Source organism: Erpetoichthys calabaricus, chromosome 8 (assembly GCF_900747795.2).
Source record: "Erpetoichthys calabaricus chromosome 8, fErpCal1.3, whole genome shotgun sequence".
NCBI lineage: Eukaryota > Metazoa > Chordata > Cladistia > Polypteriformes > Polypteridae > Erpetoichthys > Erpetoichthys calabaricus.
Genome location: NC_041401.2, coordinates 86,875,927 through 86,889,077, shown reverse-complemented (window position 1 = coordinate 86,889,077; position 13,151 = coordinate 86,875,927). Strand labels below are relative to the sequence as shown.

The 13,151-nt window shown below is 35.9% G+C and overlaps 1 protein-coding gene across 3 annotated transcripts in view; it reads right to left on the bottom strand.

Annotated features, from left to right (window-relative positions):
* bcas3 (BCAS3 microtubule associated cell migration factor) overlaps window positions 1-8,365 on the bottom strand; it is an 830,699-nt gene extending 822,334 nt beyond the window's left edge. For 2 of the 3 annotated variants that reach the window (XM_028807048.2, XM_028807050.2), the window contains exons 1-5: window positions 8,302-8,365; window positions 7,085-7,174; window positions 5,850-5,904; window positions 5,244-5,319; window positions 4,937-5,043 (exon numbers count right to left, since the gene is read on the bottom strand). In XM_028807048.2, coding sequence (XP_028662881.1) covers window positions 4,937-5,043; window positions 5,244-5,319; window positions 5,850-5,904; window positions 7,085-7,155 — 309 coding nt within the window. In that variant the 5' untranslated portion in view covers window positions 7,156-7,174; window positions 8,302-8,365. Of the gene's footprint in view, window positions 1-4,936; window positions 5,044-5,243; window positions 5,320-5,849; window positions 5,905-7,084; window positions 7,175-8,296 lie in introns of all 3 variants that reach the window. The other variant, XM_028807049.2, reaches the window with a different exon arrangement.
* Between the last annotated feature and the right edge of the window lie 4,786 nt (window positions 8,366-13,151).

Below are 13,151 nucleotides of genomic sequence, written 5' to 3'. Positions count from 1 at the left end.
ATCTGTGCTTTCATTACTTATGTAATACTTGATAAAAAAAAAAAAAACTGACAAATATATTTCTATTTGTTTTAATATATAATCTTAGACTTGGACAGGAAATCATAATGTTAGCTGATCTTATTTCTGTTGGTTTTGATGTAATATAGTTAAGGCAGTTTTTTCATTGTCACTGACTACTTAGAAAGTCCAAAAGATCAACTCCATGCTGCTCTTGGATGCTCCATTGATCATTTAACTGAGAAAAGCATGAACTTCAACAGCGACAGTAAGTAAATAAATTTTATGCATTGTAATAAAATACAATGCCTTTTTCCCCACTGACCACCAAGGGGAGAATTACGATGGTGTTAATGCTCAGTATTTTCCCATCGGTTTTCTGACAAAGGTAGTAACAGCTGTGGAGACAATTATTTTTTATCAGTTTTAACATTTTTGGTTATCCATTTGAGAAAATTATAATATTCAGGGTGGATTAACAAGCGCTTAATGTAACCTAGGTCTACTCCTGGCATCAGAAGAATTGTGCATGTACAGAGAAAGACAACGACATGGGACGTTGCTTTATCCATTTCCGTTATCAGCTAATTGTACATTTTTGTTTTTCAACTCAATCTATTTTATGACAGGTTACTTTTATTAAGCTGCCACTGTGTCATATTATTGGGATTGATCATGCTTGCCTCCATCATTTTTAATACAACCGACTTTTTTAGTTTTTACTGGTTTTGATGATGTATGTACTCGGGCACACTCTCTCCCCGACTAGTTGTTCCCTAACAGTCACATGGTCTCATGCAAGCAACACATGTAAACGTAATATTTTTAAAAAGCATCAAATTAACAGCACAAATCTGTAAAGTTAATCTGTTATTTCACAATTACTAACCTACACTTTATTGCTAAATGTTATACAACCTTGGTTCACTAATTATTTACTAATTATTTCATAAACCAAACTAACCTTTCTCTGCGTACCCTGAAATGGTACGCTAAGTTCAAGGTTGTTCCATTTGTGATATTTATCCTACATGTTTTGCGTGTAGCAATTCTTTTCCTGTGGATAACACTGTAGTCTTTGTAATTAATGTTTATACTCCTTAGGAGCACACTTTCAGCCTTATCTGCCTGCCTTCATTTAAACACTGGCAAACAAGCTTGGCTTAGGGCTTGTTTACACTTGTCACACTGAATGGGCACATAGAGCAGAACACAAAGTCCATGCGCAGTCAATAACCAAAACACATTCATACTTGTAGAGGCCCCTTCCATCGGCTCCTTGATAGTCTCTTAGTCAGTAGGTGACAGTTTTTGGTCAAAATTGCATACCTAAAAATGTCAAAGCAGAGGAAGTGCGAATCTGTTAAATAAAAGAGTTGGGTCAGTTATTAATTGATTTAATAGCAACAAAAGGAGAAATTGAAGTGAAAAAATGTGGTAAAGGAAGGGCGAGTATAAATTTCTCATGAGTGGAAATGAACAGATGCACCCTAGATATATTTGCAGGTCTATCTTGTACTTTGATGACCTGTTGCATCATATTCAAACCTTCATTCATCATTCTGGCTCCAAAGAACCAGACTCTCATCAAAATTCACTACTTTCGACATACAGTACAGTGTCCACATCTGTGTGTAGTTAGAAATAATTCCATGCGAAGTGTATGGTAAAAACATGGCATTAGAAAATATATGACATTTTCACCACGTGGCCCTCATGTCCCATGCAAACGAGTCAAGTACAAATCAGCCCTAGAAATGTCAAGTCACCATAAGGTGGAAGTCCAAGTCCAAGTGGAAGTCACTGCTGTTCAAGTCCAAGCCTTTTCACTTTTTCAATTTGAGTCCAAAGTCATCAAATTTCTTACTCTAGTCTGACTCGAGTTCAAATCATCAGACTTGAGGCCCCATCTCTGGTACGTGGCACCAGTTGAACTAAGTTAAATTCCTACTACAGGCAAGTGCATATGTAGACAGAAGGAACAAAAGAGGAACAGTGTGGAATTGTTTTATTTTGTTTTATTTGTCTGTTGCGTCAATACTGCTCCTCACGAAAATTATTTAATTCTAGAAATTTATCATAAAACCATAAACAATATTTGCAACATACCAGGTGGCCATTTCTAACACCTCACAACTAGAGGCTATTAACTTTACAGATGACCTCCTGAGTCTCTTTAAAAATATGGAAAGGGGAGCTGTACATCTTCAACAAAAACAAAAAACGGTCCTGAAATGTTGCAGCTTTTAACAAAAATATTGGTCTCACGTGTGTTGGCAGTGACAACGACATGTCAGCTGCTGCGGTGTAAGTGAATTAGACCGTGTCATTACAGTATGGATGTGCAGAGTATCCACTATTTGTATTTATTGGGGTAGCAAAAGTATTTGTAGGACAGCAAAATTATTAGTATTTAGTATTTAAATAAATGTAGATTTAGAAGTCAAAATCTTTCTTTTTGCATGCCTTATAATTAGGATATTACAGTGTTCTTGAATACAATAATTATGAAGACTTTTATTTATTTAAATACACTTTACTGAGTTATACCCAGCAACAAACACATAACCATATATGCTAATATCCTCCAAGTCAAAAAAGAAATTAAACAGATGCAAGTATATACATATAAACTACCACTCTATTTCCAACTGTGTGACACAAATGGTGACTCTGAAACCAGCGTGTAGGTGAACTAACCTATTACGCTGCCGGTCAAAATTGCATCACAAATTGCATGTCCAACGGGGAAAAATATAAAGTGGCCTTGCAAAGTACAACGTTTTCCTAAAAGTGAAAGCAGAGCTTCACCGCGTGCTTGTGTCAGTGGGGGGTGCAGCTTAAGCACAAGAAGGCAGATACAGACAGTGCCTATTTGATTTTACGTTACTATTTCAGAATACAAATAAATGGCAAAAAATTTGTACAAAATAAATATTCGTAAAAATCCACTGTTTGTGCTTATCTGAATACCGTATTCAGATTCGGCTCCACCCCTACATTACAGGGTAAGGTAAAACGTTTAATCTAAACCAGATCCAGAATATCACATAAAACTAGACTAGCTCACGTTCAAGTTTTTCACTTGCAAAATACATTACATTAAGTTCACCGTTCTTACAAAAATTAGGTTGTTCAATGAACTCACTCTTTTGAACTAGTTGAACAGTGCACAACACTGTATATTGTATTATATATTGTGAGAGACAGCTGGCAGCAGAAACAAAAGTGAAATCTTAATTTATTTAATGAATGTTTAATTATGCTATCAATGACCTCTACTCATGCAAAATGTAATATGATTGTATCTTTAACTTCATCCAACATTAACCTTCCTTAACAGATTCAATGTATTTGAACCACATAAGGTGTACTGCAGAAAGGACTGCCAAACAGGCAGAAGCAAAATGGTCATTGGAACCATTTATGAATTCTCTTTTGCCAGAGAAAGAGAGAGAGAGAGAGAGGTTCAGAAAATGTGGTGATAGCGCGTTGCTGCACCTACCACATGATGAACCACCTGAATTGAGACGCAAGTGCAGCCGTGCAACGGCTGACCCCTCACCACCACACTGGAACAGTGTGAGGTTTTCTACAGTGGCTGGAGTGCCAATCCTGCCACCAACCCCCAAATTTTCCCTGCAAGTTGGAGGGCCCGATTGCAGTGCTGGATGCAGGATAACATCACACCCAAGGTCAAGCAATAGTAGGTCATGGGCCTTGCTCAAGGGCCCAGAACCAGAGACCTGGACTAATGTCCTGTTGTCAGCCTCAGGAAACACCAGGTAAAATACTTAAACCTCCTCAGGAGAATTCAGTTATTTACCTGTTTTTTTCAATCTTATAAAGCAAAATCTACTGTGTTTCTGCCACTACAGCACATACTCTTTATCCCCACGTTTTCTCAAAAGCAGCAAATGAATTTATTCAACAGTCCTCTCATCCAAAACTTTGAATGCTTAGTCCTACTGTCTTCAAAATGGTCACTAGTAGAAACTTCCATTCCTTTTACAATATTATAGAACACCGTCTACTTTACCAGAACTACAATACACAATTTTGAATTGGACTATAGATATTACTGAAACGCATATTATTAAATTATGGAGATAAATGTTCAACTCCTTACAGATGGTCTAATTACTGCCTATATGGCGCTTGCTCCTTCACTCTGAGTTCACATGTATTTTTTAGGATACTCTAGTTTCCTTCCAAATCCTAAAGACATGCATGCTGGGCTAACTGAAAACTTAAAATTTGCCTTCTGCATGTATGCGAGTGTCCCCTGACAGGTACTGGCATCCTGTTCAGGGTTAACCTTACATCAACAGAAGCACAAGTTCACAGAAAAAGTAGAAACAATAAAATTTCTCTTGATAAATTTGGTAAATTTCCATATTTCTGTTATTCTGAAATGTGTAATTATTGAAATTCACAGATTCCATGTGTTCCTTACTATATTCTCACTGTTTCACTTTGATTATTGATTTTCTACCAAATACCATTTAAGAAAGTAGGGCTCTGCTAGTAATGTGCATTTTAATTTTCATTTGCAAACCTTTAGTGTTTAATTTTACAGCAAACATTCATATTGCAAAAGATATTGAAACACTAAAATGTTTTTTCTAGAATTATTTATTATACTGTATATACACTTCTTTCTATCATGAGAGAATATAGTATAATACCTAGGCTTTAATGGCAACATGCAGTTCTTATATTTAGCTATGTTTCACCAACCAATATTCTTTTAATAATACTGACTTAACACTGAAGGGAGAAATTAGACAGATTGAAAGGCATAGCACAAAATGTCTGGAAATAGTTAACAAAAAAAAAATAAAATAACAACAGGGAGCAAATAAAAAAACACTGTAATACTATTAGGATGCCATGCACACAAATAGCATTGCATCCTTATAAAACAGTCACTCACAGAAATACTCCAAATCTGCATGCCATCCGCATAGCCAATCATGAGTAGCAGAGGAGGGTCATTGCCAGTGCTTTGTGTTTCAAAGAACTCAGGAGACCTTGCAATATCTATGAAGAAGAAAAACAATTAATATCAATAAAGTTTACTACACAATCAAAAAAAACTTTAAAATATGAATTAACTCAACTGCGCTAAAAATACCTTCACACATATGCAAGGGTTGAGACATCAGTTAAAAGAAAATTATCTGTTAATAAACAATGTGTTCCAATAGTATCATGTTAATCAAAAAATACATAATTTTTACCATTAGCATCACATTTTTCAAAGCGAACCCAGATAATTTTTTCCTTTTCTTCTGTGGATTGAGTGCCAGTATAAGCCTGAAAAAAAGGAAGAACAGGTATTAGGCTTGTTTTTAACAGTTTGGTATAACATGTGGCCAAGGCAGAAGGAGCATAGAACATATATTATGGAGGGCAGGGACTATGTGAGCTACCAAGAAGCAGCTCTGTGGACATGATCTTGATCTTAAGACTTTTAGGGACACTAATTAATCAGGAACTAACACTAGGGTAATGTCTGAAAGCCATTCCCTACTGGTACTCCTATTAGATTAGAGATCAAGTATACACTGAGGCACTCAAGTGACAGGGTGGCAGTATTTAGAAAGCAACTGTAGGTGGAGTGGGGCAATACTGTGTTGGTTTTGACAACAGGCTGAAAACCATCATGACTGTTACAGTGGTAAGGGGTTCTTTTCTGTTTAATTGTTTTAATATTTTGCAGTCTCCATTTTCAACATCCCCATTCATTTTGTTTAATAAAGAAAACTAATTTTGATACTGTATACCTTCTGCCTTTAGTTCATATGTCTTGTATCACATTTAATTAACTAATATAATGCCCTCACCTGTGGAACAACATCCTGTAAGAAGGTAACAACACTTTCCATGTAGGATTGCTCCCTAAAAAACAATAAACAAAGTCACAGTTAATGTAATACATAACAACATAAAATGAATAACCCCAGTTTGGCAAATGTTTATAAAATATGTAGAAAGATGTCACTTTATGCACTCATTAAAATGTTCAGTGTTTAGTAAAATAACAAACTTATAAAATCTACAAATCTGTTAATATTTCGGTAGTTTCCTAAACCCAAGAAATGTTGAACTGAGGTACTGTTGAGCTATAAGTGCATTATACAGCTGTAACAAGCCCTTGAAGACCCACACTCAAATTATAACATGAATGCATAAACATTATTTTGTCAAACACACATTTTAACCTAAATGGCCACTTAATGGAAAATTATGAACAGTGTCTTCTAACAGGCACTGCCAAACAAAAACAAAACCAACTGGCCATGGAATGTTCATGGAAAAAAAGATCACATAAGTGTATATAAATAAGGCAGGTTTGAAAGTTATTATAATTTGATTCTTTCCATATGTGACTCACACTCCAGCACAGTAGATGGCAGTAACACACTTTTATGGTGGAAGCAATGCAAAATTAATTGAAGGAAGGAGAAGAGAAAGCGGTCTGGCAATCCCGATGCAAAAGTGGACAGACTCATCAAAAGAAAGCAAAAGAAAATGAGGAAACACAAGCAGGGCTTGGGGTGTTGACAAGATGCCTATAGTACCTGTGTATGCCTTACCTGCTGGCTTTCTATCTTCAAATTGGAAAATAAACAGAATACCCCCCCCCCCCCCCCCCAAGTCCTAAACCCTTTATTGCTGGCCCTGCAGCATTTGTTTAGCTGTGTTTGATTACCAAAATAAACATTTTCAATGTATCTAGTCAATCTCAGTCCATTTTTATACCATAATGTACCAAGTCTATTTGTTAATAAAAAAATGTTTTTACTGCATATTATTTTTTTAAAAATGCAAAAAGAAAACAGTATAAGCTACAAAATACTACTGTAAACACTGTGGTCTTTGACAACACTTTCATTTTTTTGTACAATTCAAAATATAGGAATTGTTTTAAGATAAAAAAAAGAATAACTGGAAACAAAAACATCTACACAGTAATAAAAACCATATTGTCTGCTTTTTCCACAACGACCTACAGCAAGGCAACCTAGTTATGAAGTCCCCAAATTTTGACCGTTTCATAAAACCATAAAAATCTTACGTGGCAGCCTGTGCTCGAACAACCACTCCACCGGTACTTCGACTGGGTCTCCGTGGTGAATCAGTTGACATGGTAAACACAAGCAAGATCCTGTGAGGACAGTAAAAATAAAGCAAATGTCTACAACTGTGCAACAATACATCAGCATTTGTAAAAGTCCTTTGTGCTATACGATGAATTCAAAATTAATAAAAATTAAAAAGATGAAAGCTAAAAAGGGAACTTCGTGATAAGCTGATGTAATCATTGAGGTTTTAATTTCTTCTTATTATATAATATCTTTTTTTATGCAACTGCATACTGATACAGTCACTCTCAAACTCTAAATGATCATAATTATCAATTTGTGTTGCTGGGTTGCAGTTTAATTTGTTTTTTTTTGTTTTTTTTGTTAAAATGTGGTTTAGAAGCAAGAAAAATATGTTTTAAAAAACCTACTAGTGTCTTACTGACTAGCATGACTAATTCACGTGCAACATTGCTTGTCACATTCTTTTTATGAATGATCAGAACCTTCCAGCGAAGTACTGAAACTAACTTAGAAAAAAAATGTGCATTACAACCGAAAAGGTCTCAGGTACAAACAGTTACTATGACTGACTAATGTTTAATATTAGAGAAAAAGGATTAACTTTACTATGAACATACAAAAACGTGTTGACACGGCTAGGACTAACTAAAAAAATTAACCTTCCTTGGCTATCTAATTCTATATCCTAGACATAAACATTATCACAGGCATTAGTTAATACTTCTGATTGTTTAAATTGCCCTTTCGTTTATTGAATTGGCACTAAATATCAAAAAGAACAATTCAACTCCAGTTATAGCTGAAATTCTGTCACGAATCATTGAGTCTTCTGTCACGAGAACAAGTATTATGCCTTTTACAGATAAGTCCTCTACTGACAGTCAACCTAAGAAAGCTTGACATTGATGACATGTACCCTTTTATTTCCTTTCTGCCCCATCTATCTTGTTAATTTGTATCCTTCAACTACTTTATTCCCGAGGACTGAATATACTGCTTCTTTACCTGCTCTCTATTCTGCTCTTTTAGTTAAGAGTAAACGTATCCAGCTCTAGCATACGAAATTTTCGCCTATAGAACATCCAGATATTTATGAATGAGTACCGTCACATTTTTCAGTTACACTACAATATAAAAAAATCTGATGAGTTTTCTTTGACAGAAAAATTAAAATATCATACAATACCGCGCCGCTTGCGTTACTTTGTTTTCACCATCCAACTCAGCTGTGATGTTATACAACGCGACTATTCCTTCGGCCAATCAAATAAGAGGTGAAAGAAGAATTAACCAATAATATGAGCCAGGGCGGGATATATTTCTTGGCAAACCAATCTGAAGGAACTTTATTATTAATTGTCAAGCGATAAAAAGGCCTGCAAAATACATTAGTTTGCTTTATTGTACCAACCACCGGTTCCTCGCCGTCGTCTATTGGGACACCTTGAACTGTATGTGATTATTAAAGTAGGCCCTTTAATGTATGTCATGCCAGACATCTTAATAAATTATATATTTTTCCTCCCCGACATGTTTGTTTACATCAAATGTCTCGCGATACAATGGATTCTCGTTTGCACGTGGAGAAGTCGGTGGCATTTTAATTCCTTGCAATAAATGTTTTTGTTGCGAATGCGGCGTTTTTTTCTGATTTGGTTATGTATAATAATGTATAAAACTGGCTATATGGGAAATTACCGAAACTGAAAGCATTTAAGATATTCTTATCTAAGATCATTAACAGCAACATGACATTGCACGTTTTGAATCCGTGTATTTGAAAGATGTGTAGGTGTTGTCTGTTTGGAACTTGTTACTGGCTTTTTAATATAATAAAATATAATATATCAAAACATTAGACAGCTAGCTCAAAAACGTGCGTTTGGTGAATGGGCAATGCCAAATTGGTGCTATGGAAGTGTGGCGCCCCATCCAGGGTTTATTTGTCTACTGGGAAAGTTTCTAACCCTGAACTTTTTATTGGGTTGGTGAATATTTAAGTGCGATTTTAATTTTAACTGGATGATTAAAGTTTTTAATTGCTTTAGTCATGACAATAAGTCTTCTTTTTATAAAGGAGCATTATGTTTTATGTGGTACAATGAATATCTTGGATGGATGGATGGATGGATGAATATCTCACCAAGTAAACGCAAGGAATATTTAATTGTACATTGTTTATCAGGAGTTGTTTTTTCAAGCAACAATAATCGCATTTAATTAATCATTTTATAAAAATAGTGTTTATTCTATACTAAGTATAGATCTCTTATGTTGTGGAGGATGCAACAATAAATCAGGCTTGTCTACTGATGTCAGGTACATTTGTACAATTAGAATATACTGTTATGAACTGTAAGATCTTTCAGACTCATTTCTTCATAAAAGCTGATTAGTAAGGTATAATAAACAACATTCCCAAAACAGCTTTGTCCAATTCAGGGTTATGGAAGGGAAGAGCCTACCCTAGCAGCACTAAGATCAAGACAAGAAACAGACCTGGACAGAGTGCCAGTCCATGTTTTGCTGGATATGGGAAGAAAACCCACACAGACTAGGGCAGTGTTTAAGGGTGATACTGTTGATAGGTATGTGAACGCCGTCTGGACATCCTGTAGATGTGGGAACTGAGTCCAGCTCACTGGATTTGTACAACGGCATTACTTGTCACTACAGAATCCTTATTAAGGTTCACTATTTCTTAATTACTTGAGTTGCTTTTTGTCTTAAATCAACCACCAGGCATATTTGTATTGTTAAAGACAATATGCTGCTGTGTTAAAATGCATTTAATATTAAAATATTAAGTTTCAGTTTGGAGTTCTTCTTCTTGTGTTTGTTTGCATTTCTCCAGGTACTCTGGTCACCTCCTATAGTTCAAGTCTTTGAGTGAGTGAGTGACTGTGGCTGTTTTTGTGAGGATACACAATGATGTTCTTCCATACCATTAAGCTTTTAGCTCACATACAGTCATCTCCTTGACCTATGACAAAGACTCCATTATGTATGCCCTTGCACAAACACAATTCCATAGCTCAGTTACTTTCTCCCTCTTTTCATGAACTGTCTGAAACATGATGCCTATTTATATGTTATTTATTTATTTTTAATTTGATAATCTTGCTTTTATTATTATAATTTGTCTGCATAGTAATTTGTGATTCCTGATTCATTCTATCATGTGTCATATTGTCTGTATTTTTTCTGCACAAGTGAAATTAGCAACAAATAATATTCATTGTACAATAAAGTATAATACAAATAAATTATTTTTACCATTGTTTAGTTTTATAAATTATATTAATCATATAGTCTTAAAAAGTGCTTTGTCCTAATGACTGTGTTATAATGTGAATTAAGGTTATTTAACAGAGAACAACTAACATGTTTTTATTAACAACACATTTTCTAAAGAGTTTCTTAAATGCAAGTATCGTGTTATGTTTTGATTTGTTACTTTTATCATTTTCAGTTCAGACAAAGGACATAAAAATCCAGTTATTCTCTAATTTTTAAAGTATTCATATAATTGTAGAATTGCTTACTAATGATTATAGGAAAGGGGTAGATAATTTATTTGAGCAGATAAGAAATTTGGAAATACAGTGTCAATGATGTGTGTCGCATATCAATTTTGACAAAAGAAAAACATTGTATTATTGTCAGGAATCATTTGAATTATCAACGACCCTCACCAGATGGAATGTACTGGTTGTCGGTTGGTTAAAACTTCAAGGAATAGTAAAAAAGGAACATCAACATTTCATAGAGAAAATCAAATGATAAAGGGTATTTAACAGGAATATTGAGTTGTAATGCTGGAAGGAGCCAAAATCTATCAGGGATGGTCTGTGAAGAGTTCATAGAAAGCTTATTTACATTTAACATTAAGTTTGGTATTACATGCAGTGTTAAGAGTGAGACAAAATTGTCAGTACTTGTCAACACTGCTAATAAAATAACCTGGTAATCACAGAATAGGGTTCATTAACTATATTATACCGTAGTCCTTTGGAGAAATTAGAATATTGCTGATGATCCCTGTTATGACGCAAAATGGCATTATATTATGCCTATGACTGAAAAAATACATTTAAGAAATATTTTGTTCCTTATTTCTAAAGTATATTAATTATAGTTTAGGATTAGTAGAAGAAAAGAAGGAATATATTGGCAGAATTTATTAATTTTAATCACGTTATGTTGTTTTATGACTGGACTCTTTTCTTTTTTAATGTATGCGAGCCTCAATGTGGCTACAAGTCATGGCGAGGAATACTATGAATGTTCTTTATGCATATGCACTAAATAGCTGTTTGGAGTATTCAGGGTGCCATCCACTGACTCAATAGTCTTACTGGGTGATTTCAATGCTCATGTAGGGGATGACAGAGATAGTTGGAGGGATGTCATTGGGAGGAAGAGACTCCTGGATCTGAACCAGAATGGTGAATTGTTATTGGAATTTTGTGCTAGTCATGGACTGTCTATAACAAACACCATATTTTAATACAAGGAGGCTCATAAATGAGCCTGGTACCAGAGCACTGTGGGCCAAAGGCGAATAATAGACTTTGTAGTTGTGTCATCTGACCATATGTTTGGACACTTGGGTGAGGAGAGGGACAGAGCTGTCAACTGATCACAACTTGGTAGTGAGTTCGATTCAAGGCGAGGGGCATAGGCCAGACAGAAAGGGGAAGCCTAGATAAACAATTATGGTTTCCTTGGACTGTTTGGCTGAGGCTTCTTCTATACGTAATGTACAGAGTGAGGTAGGAAGGATTAACTTCAAAAGGACCCTGTTGAAAACCTTAGTTGTGGAAGTGACTGCTAAAAGCTGTGAGCTTAAGGCAGTCAGAGCATCTCATGGTGAAAATCCTAGAACTTGATGCCTACACCAGAGGTGAGGAAAGCTGTCAAATTGAAGGAAGTGTTAAGCAGGGATGGAGAGATGCTGACCTCTACAGGAGAAACTGTCAAGAAATGAAAGAAACACTTTTAGGAATTCTCTGTTAGAAGGCAATGTTGGGACATATCTAGTGGAAGGGATCGATCCTATCACTATTGCTGAACTCACTATGATAGTGTGGGGACCACCATAAGGCTGGTGGTAAGGCTGCAGGGGTGGCGGAAATCTGATTATAAATGTGGAAAGCCCTGGACATTGTTTGGATAATGTGGTTAATGAGTAAATTCAGTTTCACTGGATGGGGAGTAAAGTACCTTTGAAATGGTGTGGTTCTTATATTTAAGAATGGTGCCCAGAGGGTGTGTTCCAACTAGAGAGGGATCACAGTCCTCAGCCAGTCAAGTAACACCTATTTTAAGATGCTGTTGGGGATGCTGGAGGGGAGGGTACTTTGATGGTTGTGCATAAGATTACAGGAAAAACAATGCAGGATTTGTCGTGGCTAGGTTACAGTAAACCAGCTCTTCTCCATTTTACAGTTGCTGATGGGTGCATAGGAGTATGATAACCCAGTTAACATGTGTTTTGTAGATTTGGAAAAAGCATATGACCGTGTCCCTCTACATGTGTTCTTGGAGATGCTGCAGGAATTTGGGGTAACAGGGCCGCTCTTATGTGTTATTCGTTCCCTACATGAATGCAGGGAGAGCAGAGAGCCAAGAATACTTAGCATTAAGTAGAATTTGATCATTGTGGGTGTCTGACTCAGTTAAGGTGGTGTCTTGCCACCGCTCCTGTTTGTGGTTTTCATGGACAAGATGTCGAGGTGCAGTCAAGGATTTTAGGGTATCTAGTTGGGGAGGCTTGGTTAGCATGTTGGGTGTTGGGTTAGCATGTCCAGTTGGGTAGCATGGTTGCTTAATGCAGTTGGTGTTGTACTCTTTGTTTCATCTGATTGTGTACTTCAGCACGCACCTGAATGATTTGCTGTTAAGTGTGAAACAGCAGGGATGTGGATCAGTACCTCCAAGTGAGAGGTTGTGGTTTTCTCCCAGAAAATAAAGGATTGTTCACATCAGGTGGGGGTTGCATCTGTCCTTAGGAAGAGTTGAAGTATCACAAGG